Consider the following 17806-nt stretch of genomic DNA (forward strand, 5'->3'; position numbering starts at 1 on the left):
CCTGCAGCCCATGGCCTTAAAATTTGTAAGCATATCCTCAACCAACTTTTCGTAGTTTTCAGCTTTATTATTTCCTAAAAATCCAGAAACTACTGCTTTAAAACTGTTCCAACTTGCTTTTTGAGTACGATTCAGCAACGTTGGAAATTTTTCATCGGCGAAAATCTGTCTTATTTGCGGACCAACAAAAACGCCAGCTTTAACCTTTGCTTCCGATAACTTCGGAAAAAATTTTTTTAAGTATCCAAAAGCTTCTGAAGTTTCATCCAGTTTTTTAACAAATTGTTTCATCAACCCTAACTTAATGTGCAAAGGCGGCATTAACACTTTTTCCGCTTCAACAATCGGCTCAAATTTGACGTTCTGTTTTCCGACACACAATTCTGTTCTTACAGGCCATGACCGTTGAATATAGTGTTTAGAATCCGCTCTGCTATCCCACAAGCACAAATAACACGGATACTTTGTATATCCACCCTGTAGCCCCATTAAAAATCCCACCATTTTAAAATCTCCAATCAGCTCTCAGTTATACTCACGATACTTTACAGATTCAAGCAAAATTTTGACACTTTCATAATTTTCTTTAAGATGTACTGAGTGAGCAATTGGAAGAGACGGAAATTTATTTCCGTTGTGCAATAGAACTGCTTTTAAACTTTTTGTAGAGCTGTCAATGAATAAACGCCATTCGTTAGGGACACAGGGTATGCCAATTGCTTCAAACATACCTTTAATGTCATTACAAAAATAAAGTCCATCTTCCTTCGTGAAAAACGTTGCAAACATTTCATGCCTAGTCCGCTGATCCGTGATCTTAACATCATCAAGCAAATTCCACTGTTTTAACCGAGAGCCCAGAAGCTCTGCTTTATTTTTTGGCAAATTTAAATCTCTAATTAGATCGTTAAAATTTTCTGAAGTAATGAGATAGTGTTTTGGTTGTTCAGGTGTAGGCAAAAACTCCTTATCGGAATTATTTTTATAAGAACTAAAAGATGAGCTACTTTTCTGCGATAATTTTTTTGGTGGCTCAGGTACTGGTCGTGTCAGGTCGTGAGCAATTGGAGCAGAAGAAGATTCGAGGTCAGGATATTCAATAGGTTTTGCATTTTTACCTCTACGTCTTTTATTCGGATTCACCATACAAAAGTAGCAGTCAGTAATATGGTCTTTTGGTTCTCGCCAAATCCTTGGTATTGCAAATTTCATAGATCTTTTCTCACCTCGATACCAACCTAAAAATATAAAAATAAAAATTAATATGTCTATTATTTTGGATTCATCGCTTAATTAAATAAAAATTGCTTACCTTCCAAACACCTTTTACAATAACTACAAGCAACATGTGGAGCCCATGGCTTATCTTGATTCCGTACAGGACAGTCAAAATATACTTCATAGGCTTCACAGAGAACGTGAGATGTCTTTAGTTCATATTTCACGTCTCGAACTTTAATAAATTGACCACATATAAAACAAAATGCATCAGCATCGTATTTGCACTTTCGTGACGACATTTTAAGTTATTCTGGGCTTGTAAATAACACCTGATGGTTGTTTATCACTCGGGTGCCATCTAGCGGCACAGTGTAAACGTTAATACCCCACTCTCACCGCGCGGTCTTTTTAAAAATATTAAAATCAATTAAAATTTATGAAAAAATTGAAAAATGAGTATTATTATTATAACTATCAAAAAAGCAAACTTTATACCGAAAAAAGGTATTTTCTTTTCGTTTTTGTGCATAACTAACTGGAAAATAATAGTATAAACTTTAGGACAAAGAACGAAAATTTTTTTGTAGAGTCGTGCATAATTATGCATAATTATGTAAACCATCTGAATTGTAGTAGTTACTATCCTGATGGTAACTACTACTATTATGATGGTAATCAGTAATAATAGCTATTATTATTTTAACTAGTTACTACTATTATCAAAATCGTAATTCCTAATATAACCTGATGGTTGCCGTTACCATCGGTAATAATAATAGTTACTATCTAAGCTAGTAAAGAATATTTAAAAAATTAAGAATCTGCGTTAGCGTGGATGCATTTCTGAATTAACTAAAAGCAGTTGTAGCGCAGTGTAGTGCACAAAAAATCGGGATTAAATTTATATTTAAATTTTTATTTGTCTAAAACAAGATTCAACGCCAAATTTTTCAAAAAAAATTTGAAATTTCCAAAAAAATCAAAATTTTCAATAAAATTCAAATTTCAAAAAAAAAATTTTAATCTTACAAAAAATTTTTAAAAAACATAATTTTCAAAAAATCTAAGATTTCCAAAAAAAAAATGTTGGATACAATGAAGCTTTAAACTAATTATTAATCATAATTATCTAATCATTTAAATTAAATTTTTCCCTTTAAAAATTGCAATTAAAGAGAGCATACTCTTTGCTCCAGTTGATGGTATCGTATTTTGAAATGCACCGAATCAGCTTGACTACATGTAATTTTTCTTCTGCATTGAATTAAATGATATTCTTAAAGCTAGTACATGAAATAAACTCATTGACCTGTTCAAGTTATGCATTCTGTTGAAGAAATTTAATGCACAAATTATCAAAACTAGCAACCTGCAGTCCCTATGTGACTGCCAAGAATTGCGAACTATAATAAACAAAATTTTGCTTAATTGTATAATGATTTTCGTTAAAGTGTAATTTACTTTCTTAACTATTAACATTTATAAAGATATAAGCTCATCCCGATATTACAATCATAACGAGCTTTCATTTGAGTACCCACTTGCATTTTTGATATATTTTTCATATATACATATATATATACTAGCTGTTACCCGCCCGCTCCGCTGGGCGCTTTATAGAATTGTATTTTTAGATCTAGATTTGAAATTTAATTGGAAGATTGTTTTGACTTGCACAGATTCCAAATTCCATCAAATTGGTCTGTATATTGTGTCCACATGATTATTCTAGCTAAAATTCATTGTAACTTTCAATGTGCAATCACTATAACATTCCCGTGGCTTTCTTCCAAAAATGAATATTAATTGACACGAAGAAAAAAAATTTTAAATGAGCATTGTAAGTTTTAGTTAAAGTAATTGCAGGTCTCATAAGTGAAGTTGAAATCTGCCTAACTTAAATTGTGACGAATTTCGCTGTTAATTAAAATTTCTTCCGTAACATCAATTATATATAGAAAATTATTTGTACTTGTTTTTTACGAATTTTCTTAAAATGAGTAGCCAAATTTTTTTTCTATATCTCATGTGTTTAGAAAATCCAATGCTTTTAATCTGTTACATTTTCGCGATCCCGTAATAAGAACAATTCTTCGGTTATGTGATCAGCAAAAAAAAATGTATGTAAAATTCTTAGTCGACTTTTTTGCCGCTGCCAAAGAGACGATTGTTGTAAGAAAATATCACTATTAAGAAAGAAAAATATTTAAATCCGTTGACCTTGGAGGCCATCCCGGTATTTGCCTGTTTATCTTCAGATTCTATCAAATTTTATATTTGTAGGAACTGTATTTAAAGAATATGAATTTTTTGACAATTATTACTCCCGCACTTCTATGTGGGGGAGGAATTTCGTAAGATCCTATTCGAGATAATTTCTACATTATAAATAAAAGATTTCAACAAAACTTCGAGTCTATAAAAACTATCGATTGGAAATGAGAAATTTTCATTGTTAACGCCCCCACCATCCCTTTTGGGGTTAGAATTCGAGAAAATCCATTCTCAGCTGAACTTGACATCGTACACGAAGATTCCTACCAAATTTAGAATCTGCAGGAGTTACAGTTTGGAAATTAAAATTTTAGATTTTGACACCCACCCCCGCAATCCCTATCGGAAGTAGAATTTTTTGGGATCCGTTTTGAGATGATCTCATGACAAATGAAAGATTCCTACCTAATTTCAAGTTTGTAGAAGTTACAGTTTGGAAATGGAAATTTCAAATTCTAACACCCACCCCCGCAATCCCTGTCGGAAGTAGAATTTATTGAAATCCGTTTTGAGATGATCTCTACATGACAAATAAAAGATTCCTACCAAATTTACGCCTTTTAGAAGCTATGTTTTGGAAATTAAGATTTTTTTTTGTCAACACCCACCCCCGCAATCCTTATTGGGGGTGATTCGTCGTAAAATCCGCTCTTAGATTATTTCTACATCACATAGAAGATTCTTACCGAATTTGGAGTCTATAAGAGCTATAGCTTGGAAATTAAAAATTTTAATTGTTAACATCCACCCCCGCAAACTCCTGTGAGGTATCTTAAAATTCGTTCGTATATTATTTCTACATCTCTTAGAGAAAATTCCTACTTAATTGGAGTCTGTAGGAGCTATAGCTTGAAAATTAAAAATTGTCATTGTTAATACCCACCCCCACAATCCGTATTGGGAGTAGGCTGTCATTAAATCCACTCTTGAATCATTTATACATCACATAGAGCAGATTCTTACCAAATTTGGAGCCTATAGGAGCTACAGCTCTGAAATTTAAAATTTTCATTATTAACACCCACCCCCGCAACCCCTTGTGGAGTAGGATATCGTTAAATTCGTTTATAAATTATTTTTACATCACTAACAAAAAATTCATACAAAATTAGGATTCTCTAGGAGCTATAGCTCGGAAATTTTAAATTTTCATTGTTAACGCCCACCCCCGCAATCCATATTGGGAGTAGATTGTCATAAAATCCGCTCTTAGATCATTTCTACATCACATATAGGAGATTCCTGCCAAATTTGGAGTCAATAGGAGCTATAGTTTAAAAATGGGAATTTTCCATTTTCAACGCCCCCGCAACCCCCCTTGTAGGTGGAATTTCGTAAAATCTGTTCTTAGCTGACCTTTACACGGCGAAAGAAATATTCCTACCAAATTTCGTCTCTACGCTTTATGGTTTCAGAGATATCGTGATGAGTCAATATATAGGTGGAAATCTCTTATATATATATAGATATATAAATATATATATATAGATATATATATATATATGAAAAATTGATGTGGGTACTCAAATGAAGGGTCTCGATGAGTATAATATTGGAGTGAGCTTACATCTGTAAAAATGTCAATAATTCACAAGATACAAGATCATTTATTGATTATGAATCTAGAGATAGAGTTTTTTTCTCTCAATGATATTCTCTTAATAATATAGATTATAGGATAACAATTAATTCAATCATAATGGAACCATCAAATAATGTTTCATTATTTTATCTTGTGAAAAAATATTAATAATTGATAATAATAAGACTTTTTTAGTAACTCAAATCTTGGATGATTGCTATTTTGATAATCATACTCAATCATTCAAAATAATCAATAACAGCTCTAATATTTGGAAATTTTTATCATATATGGATTTAAACGATTGTGTTATTATTTCTTTTAATATTTTAAACGAAAAAATGTTCATAACTAAAATATGGATGCAAATAAAGAATTAAATTAAATAAATTTATATCATTTTTTCTTTCAGAATTTTTACAATCTGAGATGGTTACAGTTACCATCTTCGATTATAGCAGTTATAATTTTTAATAATTACAATTATCATTTTCGATAGTAATCGTTACCATTATTAATAGTAACTAGTACAATTGTCAATGATGACACCTATTGCGTCATTGTGTATTTCAATTTTTTTAAAGTCCTAGTAAATACCCAGTAAACACGTTTACGTCAATGTGACGTCAAAATGACATTGGGCTATGTCAGGATTTACGTAAGATACAAGTCACGAATGAGTCATATGTGACTCATTATTTCACACTTCTTGACGTAAGATTCTGACGTAAAAATATGACGTAGTCATGACGTCAGTATTATGTGTCTCAATGACATTTATGACGTCAATATGACATACCTGTGATGTCTATATCATGATAATGATGTCATTATGACGTAAAAGTGATGTAAGTGATGTAAGAATTGTACCTCAGAAAAAATATTAAAAAAAAAATTTCTCAAAAATAAAAAGATGGCAATTTTGAAATTAATTATAGTGTTGTGGACTTATTACAGTTTGAAACACTAGTTATATGTTGATACTTGATGAAAAAATCCTGAAATATGCTGGGCTCGAACTTGGGTCCTCACGTGTCGGAGTCTGGAACGCTGCTCACTTGTCCAAGTAACGGTTCATGTCACGAAGTAAATAACTTACGTGATAAGCCTTACATGACGAAAAATGCTTATTTCATAATTTTTTCTGAGATTAAATGGATTTTAAGAGCTGGAATTGTATAAAATTCAAGTCTAATAATATTCATTAAACTCATGAAATTTTATAAAGTTCTATAAAACTTTGTAAAAACTCTTATAAAAGGCTCTCTAGTGAAACTTGTGGTAATTAATAGACAATTTATAAATTTTCATAAGAATTGATTGAATCTTACACTTTCAAAAATTTTCGTCTAAAAGCGGACCCAGAGAACTTTCACAAAGTGAAATTTTTTCAGAGTAAACGATGTATCCGTGTCATTTGAATATTTTTTAATACTTATTGATTTCTCAAGACTCGAATTTTTTTTTTTATTTAATTTTTTCCGAAGATTTAGTATTTTTCATTTGGATTTTTCTTCTTCAAAATTTCAATTTACAAAATTTAGATTTTTTTTTTTTAATTTCAACTCTTTTAAGTATACCATTTTTTTAATCTATATTTCTTTTTAATTTCAATTTTTTTCGAAATTTGAATTTCTTTAATTTAACATACTAACAACATTATGAAACTTGATGTACACATTAAAAAAATTTTGCGTCATTGTGTCAAAAAATTTTGTGTTAAAAATTTTTATGTTAAATATTTAACATTTTTTTATGTTGATTTAACACAATAAATGTTAAATTTACACTTAAAAAAGTTAAATATTTAACACAAAAATTTTTAACACTAAAGTTTTTGACGCAATGACGCAAAATTTTTTACTGCGTAAAATACTATTAGTCTCTTCAATAACAATCATGGAACTGTTTGAATTATTTCAAATACAATGTTTCATAAGTAGCAGCACTAATGTCAGAAAATTATTTTTCAAGTAATAGTGCAATATTTAAATGACTGAAATTTAATTTCTTGACGTGAAATCATAAGAAATTATATGTTTACTCGCTTGACGGTTTAAAAATTTAGAGTTCATGCCACATAAATTGAACTCGGTATTTTGTTATCAGTTTCAACCAAATCATTTATACCGAATGAAGTCGAAAATATTTTTACAATGGATAAAAGTACCTAAATTCATGGAAAAATATAAGTGAGAAACATATGCAACGAAAAGTATTTCTTGCACCAAGAAAATTTTGACGGAGGCCGAAGTTATATTGGAGCAAGAAGTGTTTTAGTGTCAAGAAATTTTGACTTCATTCACGAAATTTTCAGTCATCTTTAATATATTCTTGGTCCAAAGAAATTTACCTTTGAGTCAAGATTTTTTTTCTGCAGTGTATGGAAACATACAAGCAAAGATACAAAATTTTATATCCCACATGTATTTAATTTGTATGTTTTTCTTAAAAACGTAAATGAAAATATTTTGTATGTTATTTGCTAATATGTTAGATATATTCATTAATATTATAAATTATAAATTTTTGTTATTAAAAGCGGACTTAAATTTACAAGGTACCAGCTTAAATCAGCTGTTTACCTCTTCCTGATTCTTACTAAATTTTAAACCAATTTTCACTAATATTTAGCGATTAATTGTAAATTAGACATCTTGTTAAAGAAGTTTTATATTTGATAAATTTTGATCAATCGATAATATTAAAAAAATACATCCCCCAAATTTTATCAATATTATGGAAAATAATCGTTTGTCACTGATTTAGAAAATGACTTTCAAATTATGTCAGTATTATGTACAATTGTGACAAATTATTGATGTTAAATAATGACTCTCAGATGGTATCGGTATTACGTAAGACCATGACTTGTCACTGATGTAAACACATGATATTAATCTTACGTCAAGATTACGTACAACCATGACTTGTCACTGATGTAAACGCATGATGTTAAACTTACGTCAAGATTACGTACAGCCGTGACTTGTCACTGATGTAAACGCATGATGTTAAACTTACGTCAAGATTACGTACAACCGTAACTTGTCACTGATGTAAATGCATAATGTTAAACTTACGTCGTTATGACATACAATGATGGCATTAATGTTACGTAATATTGTATTTTATATATTATGTCAGTTGTACGTAATATCTAAGTCATTTCCGTTACATCATAGAGAAGTAATAAACTTACATCAGTATGATGTCAAAAATATATCATATATTTTTACATCATAATTGGATCACAAGACAGGTCAATTTTACGTCATATTTACGTAAAATATTGTGACATTCCTATGACTTATAAATGACGTCATATTGAAGTCATGTGTTCACTGGGTAGATTTTACGAATTTCATTAAAAGTAAAATATTTTGCAACCGCGCACACTAAATACGTTCTAAAATTTTTTTTAATTTTTAAATGTACAATAAAATTTTTTAATTTCCGAAAATCATAAACAATCATATCGGTTACTCGGATTTTTAATTTTTTTATTTTGTATCTTTTTGTAAGGAAAAAAAAAATTTTTTTTCCTAATAGTCTTATGAACGTGGACTTGGCGCGACTTTTTTACAGTGAAACTGTTTTTGTTCGGATTTTACGTTACCGTTATCAACAGTTATTGATGAAAACTTATGAATAAAACGATGTTCGTCAATCATTGCAGGCGTAGGATCCAAATTTTCTTTCATAAATTCTAAAAAACAGTCACATCAAATTAAATTTATCGAACATAAATGTGAGGTTGACATTTACATACCTAATTGATAAATTTTGTTGTTTATAGGATTTGTAGGATGAATATTTTTGAGCTCTGTTGTATTATTTTATATATGATATTATATGATGTTATATGATATTATATATTATAATGTATATATATATATATATATATATATATATATATGTATAATATAAATACTATATAACATAAATATAATTTTTTGGATGACGCGTAGGATTTCGATTTTGCGCAAGGATGATACGCAAAATCGTGAAGCGTTCCACATTTTTTTTTTTTTTTTTTACAAATATAAATAATGCTGTGAAGCGGGAAAGAATAGGAGTTACGGTAATTATTACGTGAAGCGTTCCACATTCACGTAACAGGATATTGGTAGGAAAGGATTGAGAAAGGAATGTGGAGAGGATCATCTTAATTAAAGACACTAAAGTCTTTAGAAGGGCACCGTATTACATTATTGCTATCAGTTAATGATTCTTGAAGACTAACTTGACTAGATTCATATATAACCGTAAAAGTTGTCCATCATTAGTTAAATTATTTTATTCACAGTTTATCACATTAGAATGATTGTCCTTAGACAAGACTTATTAAAGATGTATTACAATTTGTTATTATCTTAATAATAACAAATTTTAATACATCTTTAATAAGTCAGTTTTCGTCACAGGTGACCCTATTGCTGCTCTGTAGAATAACAACTGAACAATAACATTCTCTTCTTTTTAAAGATAATACTGTCGCTGGCTCAGTTCTAATTTTGCCTTCTCAGGACTAATACTTTTTCATCTAACAAAGGTAGCAATCGGTACTCCATGAACAGCAGCTGCGCTTTCTCAAGGACATCTCTGTGTCTTCTATTGCTTTTAAAGCTTTTCTATATTTGACGAATCATAATTACTTAAGCCTTTTAACTTTTTTCTTCAGTTTATTATTCACATTGGAACACAACACTTTTTTGGTTGAATTTGATGATTGAGTTTTTGTCTCTTTAGGATTTTGTTTATGCCTCATTATCTCAGCTTTTTATTATAAATTACTTTTACTTAGCCTGAAATAAATAATATACTTTTAGAGTCAATATACAACAAAATATTATAAATTTATCCAAAACATTTAAAAAAACAGAAAAACTTGTTGACAAAGTTATTCAATGTTATGATTTGAGGTTAAGTTCATAATCTAAAGGTATTTGACTAAAAATACTTACTTTTAGAAAAATATTTTAGGTTTTAATAACAGCCAATATTTTATGACATATAATTGCACTATTTTTATAATTAATATAACATATTAACAATATAAAAATCTTATAAATGTACACCGTCTCACTTAATCGGGACAAGCCGAAATACACATGTCCGTGTTACATGGTACACCTAGTAAAATGTCTCATAAACCGGGGCATTCACGTTTATAAGTGTAGGTATTGTGAGACACTCAGATTTAAAAATATTGTAATAAAAACGCATAAATATGTATAGAAATAAAGTCTATGACTCATCAGCTTTCAATTGATATACAATTTAACATAAAAGAAGAAGAGACAATGAAATTAAACTAATATAAGAAACTAGGTAGCCGTTGCCGTTTTACTATTCTCGGTCGTGGCTTTGAGCACAGATAACAAACCTCGCACTTTAATAAATATTTTTAAAAACAGTGTGAAATTAATTAAGAGCAAAAGTCGAAAATTGCTTTTGAAATATGTGAATTGAAATATTTTTATATTTTTGGTATGCTAGCGGTGTGTTTGTTTTCATAAAATAGTATTTTTATGTAGTGTATCATAAATGGGGACATCGTCTCATAATAGGGACTTTTACCTTAACCTATGTGTAAATGTTGTTTTCAAATATAAAATTTTTTTTTTTTTTTCAGAATAATGTCATAAAAGGCTTATTATTACGGTTATTTATTAAAATTTTTTTTTTTTTAATAAATTTCCAAAAGCAAAAGAGAAATTTAAAAGAGAATTTCTATTTCCAATCTACGAGTTTTTTTATTTTTTTTAGTATATTTAGTTGTTTATAATCACCATATCTAATTTCCGGACATGAATTATTAGGAGCTGCATAAAGCGAGGTTGATCTGGGACAGCCTAAAAATCAATTCATAGTTATTATAAATCACACGAAGTATTTCAGATCCCAGTAAATATAATAATTAAGAGAAGTGATTCAGATTATTATGGATCAATTCTTTTAGATAATTTAATTCAGCGACGATTTGCCATGGATCATGGCTTTTCAGGCATCTAATATTGCATTTATTACACACTAGCAATATTATAAGCATTCTACATAACATTTTTACAAAACTTTTTGAAAAACCGAAAGAAAAAATATTTTAAAAGATTTTCTAAAAAATTTTTTCTTTTAAAAAAAAAAAATTAAAAAAACTTTCAACTTATTTTGTTATTTTCGACCTATTTTGTTATTTATATTGTTTAATGTTTTAAAAAATTTGTTGGAGAAAATAATTTTTCTTAATTTTTTTTCATTTTTTAAAAATTAAAAAAAAATTTTGAGAAAATCTTTTAAAAAATTTTATCTTTTGGTTTTTAAAAGAAGTTTTGTAAAATTGTTATGTAGAATGCTTATAATATTGCTAGTGTGTAATAATATTTGTATGTATTTGATGCTTGAAGGAGCCATGATTCATGGCGAAACGTCGCTGAATTGAAAATAAAAATTGACATAAGAAGAATTGAGTAGAAATAACTTTTTACCTGAAATGTGCCGTCGACAAACAACTCTACAGCGTCATTTAAGCTGTTCTAGCATCCGTTGGCTTCCAAATACTATAGCAATACTACCATCACTAGCTTGGATTTCTCCGCGATAAATTTCTGCGGCTTGTAAATAACGATCTAACATAGGACCCACATGATGGACGGTTTGAGGCATTGGAGGACGCCGTTGGATTCGTTCCCGATTAATTATTGCTCGAGCAGATACTGGATTAACAATGTCAGCAATGTCTACAAACCTGAATAAATATATTAATTAGTACATTTATTATACAAAAATTGTAACAATTAATTTTTACAATACTTGACAGTTTATTAAAAATATAAAAAATATGTACCCAATATCGCGGTAAGAATCCATAAATCCACTATATCTTATTTTTCGGGGCATATAAATATATTCTATCGGCAGTACACGATCTAATGCTTCCTTTATAATAATTTTCCTAAGTAAATAAATTAATAAATTTATCTAATTAAATGATTTTTATAAAAATCAATAAAATACTAAAAATTTACTCACAAGTAAGTCTGAGAGGGTATCATGGGATTACGAAGTTCCCTGAGCTTAGCATAAGCATTAGGAACCTTGATCTGCTGATAAACTCGACAATTATACTTGGCACCACTGTGAGTAACGACATCGACTTTAAAGGCATTGTCACCAGCCTCTTGATGATCCAAGTGATCAATGTCTGATTTATCTAGCTCCCAAATAACTTCCCAGACGTGGAAGCCTGGAGTTTCTATGATTGTAGCTGAAGCTCTGATCCGTAGGTTTGACCAGCCGATAAAGTCCAAGCGGTAATCCTGAAAAGTTTATTATCAAAAATATCAGATGATTTTTAATTGAAATTTTTATTTTTTTAAATTTACAATTTAAAAAAATATTTTTAAAAATTAGCACTTGTAATTTTTTTTAATTTTTTTCATCTGGTTATTACTTAACTAATTAATAATCATGCGTTTAAATCATGATAAAATATATAAATTTATAAAATAAAAATGTGTAATATTTTTTACTGTCATCATTTTTATTTATAAGAATATTTATAGTTTATTGACATAATGAAAAATGATTAGATTAATAGTACTTGATTAAGTATATTTTTTCTTTGTTATTCTCAATTTTCAATTCTCAATTCTAAGAAATGAAAACAATAGTAAGTATGTATACAGCCGTCTATCTGTTTAAAAAAAAAAGTATTTGAAATATGTGCAAATAAAATTGCATAGTGATTGCAAGCTGCTCATTTTATTATTTATTAAGTAAACAAGCCGATTTTTATTAATACTGAAAATTTTAATTGTATTAGATTTATCAGTTGCCGCCATAATTCAAATTTTATCTAGATAATTTTTAAAGATTGGTGATTCACTACTGTACCAACGAACGTTAAGCAATTTTTTCTTCACCGTTTACTGCAAAAATTGGTAGTGTTTGAAATGGTAGAGTTTTAATTTAATAGACTTAAAAAATGTTAGAGCTGTATTACGGTAAAGTTATTTTTTGGTATAAATTCATTTTGGTATAGTTGTTATGTGGTTGAGTTGTTTCTGGTAGATATTAAACTGGTAGAGATGTAAAATGGTAGGCTTTTATATGGTTGATATTGATTTTGGTAGAGATATTAACGGTAGAGATTGTTGTGGTATAGTTTGACACGTGGTAGAGTTTCAAACTGGTAGAGTTGTTTCGCGGTAAGGGTGTTAACGGGTAGATTTTCTGATTGGTTGACTTAAATGTTGGTAGAGAAGTAACTGGTATACTTGCAATTGGTAGAGCTGTCTAGTGGTATAGTTAGTTATGGTAGACGTGTTAAAGGGGTAGAGAAGTAACTAGTAGACTTATTAATGTGCCAAACGAACTCTAGATGAAGCTTTTAACAAATATGCCGATAGAATGAGCAATGGAAATAAAGAAAACGAGCTAGGAGCTGAAGAACCTGAATTCACAGCAGACCATAAAGTATAAATATTTTTTTCAATCTAAAATTTATCCACATATTCGGTAGAATCTGGCGCCAAGTTCCGTTCAAATCCGTTGTAAACGGAGCGCCAGACTACCGAGTGTGTTTACTGTAAGCAGAACGGTATTTCGAGGTTGCAAAATTTTATTTAATTCTACGGTACTTCTTGTTCCTAAATTTTATATTATAACAGTAATTCATACTTTATTTTACTGATACCAATTAATTATATTCAATTATGACAATTAATCTACTTGAAATTATTAAATTTTATCAGCACAAACTATAGCAAGCTCAAAAATTTCGATCCTGACTTTTTTTCGATGTAAAAAGTGACATGCCACAGACTAAGTAATTCGACAATGCATGGTAATCCTTCAATAGATGGGAAACTACAGTTAAAAAAATAAATTTCACAGCTTGCATCTACACCCGCCAGGGTGCGCTGCAATTATTTTTACATAAACTGTAGCTTCAAGGGGATAGTTTGCTATAAAAAATGCAGCCAATTTGACATGTAAGTTGGTACCAATTGCAAATTTTTATTATAATTACAAAAAATACTGAAATCCGAACAAAAACAGTTTCACTGTAAAAAAATCGCGCCAAGTCCACGTTCATAAGACTATTAAGAAAAAAATTTTTTTTCTTTACAAAAGATATAAAATAGAAAAATTAAAAATCCAAGTAACCGATATGATTGTATATGATTTTCGGAAATTAAAAATTTTGTTGTAAATTTAAAAATTAAGAAAAAAATTTTGGAACGTACTTGGTGTGCGTCATTGTGTATTTCAATTTTTTTAAAGTCCTAGTAAATAGATTTTACGAATTTCATGAAATGTAAAATATTTTGCAACCACGCACACTAAATACGTTCCGGAATTTTTTTCTTAATTTTTAAATTTACAACAAAATTTTTTTTAATTTCCGAAAATCATATACAATCATATCGGTTACTTGATTTTTAATTTTCTATTTTATATCTTTTGTAAAGAAAAAAAATTTTTTTTTGATTAATAGTCTTATGAACGTGGACTTGGCGCGATTTTTTACAGTGAAACTGTTTTTGTTCGGATTATTTATTTCGTCTATTGAATGTTCTTTGTTGCAACAATTTACTACAAGTTCAATGTTCAATAAATTATCATTGTCATTAATCTATGCAATCATGATAAATTTTATTAATTTCGTTTAGGAGAAAATTTTAAACGGTTTCGAAATGGATTATAGCTTATACTACTTGGCAATAACTGCTCAGAAAAATTCAAGTAGGGCCAAAAAGGTTATGAGCCAATTATGGCCAAAAGAAGAGTGTAATCAGTTACTGGTGAAATTTGATGAACACCGACCGCATATGCGAGTTGTGACGGAAGCAGAGTACGTGAGATTACTTGGTAAATATATAATATAAGTAAAAATATAGGTTAAAATATAAGTAAGTAATAATAATAATAATAATAGTAATTATAATTATAATAAAATTATAAGTAATGGTTATTATTTTCATTGTGGTTGTTATTAGTAATAATTTTTTTCTTATAAATCAGTCGTTACTATTTATAAAAAAAATTTATTGTTTGTTAATTTAATTTTTAAGGTCTACAATAAATCTATAATTATAAAATTTATATCAAATTATTATTATATTTATAATAACTATTATTATTATTGTTGTTATTATTACTTTATGATTATTATAAAAATCGGTGATGAAATGGTCTTGGAACGAGTGGTCTAAACGCATTAACATGTTTCTCGTTTACAGTGATCCTAACGAAATTAAACCAAATTCGACGAATAAAAGTTTTTTCGCCCAATGAGGTCCCACAATATAATATTAAAAGATGGGTATCAGAGTGGTTACGATCAACAAAATATACAGCGAAGAAAGTTAATCCGAATCCCGCAGTCTGACCCAGGGCAATATTTTAAACGAAGTCTTGCAATGATGTCATAGAAAAATTGATCTCACTAGCATAAAATTTGATTTTTAGTATTTATGTTTCATCATATAAAATATTTAATGATCTTAAATGTTAATGATACTAATATTTTATTAACTGTTGCATGCAATCATCTAAAAATATTGTGATAGTTAAGGCCAGGATTTTTGTCTTTAACGAGACAATAAATTGTTAAAATATTTTAGATGACGACAAAGAAATAAGTATTTAAACAAAAAAAGTAGAGAAAAAGTTGTAGGAAATTCAATTATCTAAAAAAATTCTCCTATGATTTTTAATAGACCAATATTCACTATAGTTCACAATAATTTCAAAATTAAGATATATAATGAGTAATTTGATTTTTGATTATTTTATGAGACTCTAAGTGTTGAGATTGCACCACATTTATTGGTTCTGAAAAAATTATGAGGAAAATTTTTATGAAATAAAAATTTGAAACAACTTTTATTTGAGACATTTTTTGAATTAGATTAATATTTTTGCCGTAATGTTTAAATTTTTGATACCATTAATTATCGTGGCCTCAGTGATGATATTGCATAATTAGTTTTATTTATGTTGACTTAAAAAGTCAAAGTTTTCGTATTGTTTTTATTTTTAAAATGCATGGCCACTGTGAACGATATTTTTTTTCTAATAATTTATAATGTTATTTATTTGAATAAGTGTTTGAGTTATGTTCACATTACAAACTTTCTACGTATAATAAATCTTAGTAATAAATATTGCATTATTTTTGTAATGAAATTTTATAACTGAATAAATATATTTAAAAATTTCATATTTGTAGAAGAAAAATTGATTCGTAAATTATTTGTAAGTCCATTTAAATATAATTCGTCAAAATAAATAAAACCATAATTAAATTTTATATACATTACTCGTTTAATGAGTAGCATCTTTACTATCATTTAACGGGATTATTATTGGTAGTATATTTTACTTTCTCATTTTATTGTTTGTGACAGTAGTGTGGATTAACCGTGGTTCGACGGTACATCGAGCGTACATTGTCGGTCATAACGTCGTAGATTCACTAGCAAAACATTCAACTTTTCTGCATCCATAGTTGGTCAATCTGCTGTCGTAATACGGACATTTTACTGCTCGTTTTCCCATCTTTCAGTGATACATAACTGATGTTTGCATCGTGAAATCACCGTATATATTCTGTTAATTTACAGTAAACATCGTTCACAACGGTATCCGATGCAGACTGATAACTCGCTTGGTAACAACGGACTTTATACGGTGAAACGACCGTGAAACAACCGTCAATCGACTGTGCTTTCACCGTGTTGTCGAAACCGCCAGGGTATATACTATAAATAAAATATTTTAGAAAATTTTATTTGGTAGCTGATTTGGTACACAGTTTATGTTGCGAACGGTGATGCTGTACTGTTTGAAAAACTTTTGTCGTTCATCTTCATTGCTGGTGAGAGCTTCATTGAATCTTTAAGTCAGAGCTACTCCTCGCTCAGCAGTATCATTCACAACTTTTAACATTTTGAATGTTTCAGAACATTTTTGGTACTCAGGTTTTAATTCCCATGTAGGGTAGAATTGTAGGGCCCATTTTTGGCTACTGAAATTTTAGTTAATTTGTAAAAATTCAACTATTTTGTAACAGGTAAATCCTTAGCTCGTAAGCTCGCCGGAACCAGGGTCAATTTTATTGAGGAAATATTAATAAGTTAAATATTTAATTAAAATTAAAAAGAACTTAATTGCCTTTAACAGTTGATGAAGAAAATATAATTTAATAACAATAAAATAAATACAAAGTAATGCAGTTAATTTTTACAAGAAATAATTTAAACGATCGATAATAAACGGACGGTCGGTAAATCAAATCACGAACTACGTGAACTCAAAGCTAGCTCCCTCTTCCTGGTGACTCAGCGTCGTCCAGGAGTCTCTGACTCTATTCCCAGGCAGAAGCGGATCAGATCCTTCTTGCCCCACCTCCACTGGTTTGCGTACCAACAGTATCTCGGCAGAAGGCGAAGATACTGGGAGAGTAATAATAATTTTTAGCAAGTGTGTATCCAGCGACACGCACTAACTAAAAATATTAATTAATGTAAAATCAACTTACCTTGATTTTATCCCAGCGGACCAAACTCAAAGTAACTTGAATGGCGAGAACACAATCCAGCGACTAGTGAACTCAAGACAGGTAAAATCTCTGATCGGAATCAGGTTGCCAAAAGCTTTTTTAATTTTGGTTTTAACAACTTCAGAACAACAGTCTTCGAACGGACGCGTAACCAAATT

At 29.2% G+C, this 17806-nt stretch overlaps 2 protein-coding genes across 2 annotated transcripts; one reads left to right on the forward strand and one right to left on the reverse strand.

The window, feature by feature from the left end:
* Positions 1-11817: 11817 nt before the first annotated feature.
* Positions 11818-12921, reverse strand: LOC123267910 (gamma-glutamylcyclotransferase-like). The gene is made up of 4 exons (XM_044732797.1): positions 12916-12921; positions 12110-12396; positions 11917-12032; positions 11818-11825 (listed from the first exon to the last, which is right to left on the reverse strand). The coding sequence occupies exons 1-4, from the start codon at positions 12919-12921 to the stop codon at positions 11818-11820; spliced, it is 417 nt and encodes a 138-aa protein (XP_044588732.1).
* Positions 12922-13470: 549 nt separating this feature from the next.
* Positions 13471-16139, forward strand: LOC123267328. Its single transcript, XM_044731900.1, has 3 exons — positions 13471-13555; positions 14755-14953; positions 15325-16139. Exons 1-3 carry the CDS (start codon positions 13490-13492, stop codon positions 15471-15473), a joined length of 414 nt encoding a protein of 137 aa, XP_044587835.1. The 5' UTR covers positions 13471-13489; the 3' UTR covers positions 15474-16139.
* Positions 16140-17806: the final 1667 nt, after the last annotated feature.

Source organism: Cotesia glomerata, linkage group LG6, assembly GCF_020080835.1.
Source record: "Cotesia glomerata isolate CgM1 linkage group LG6, MPM_Cglom_v2.3, whole genome shotgun sequence".
Lineage (NCBI taxonomy): Eukaryota > Metazoa > Arthropoda > Insecta > Hymenoptera > Braconidae > Cotesia > Cotesia glomerata.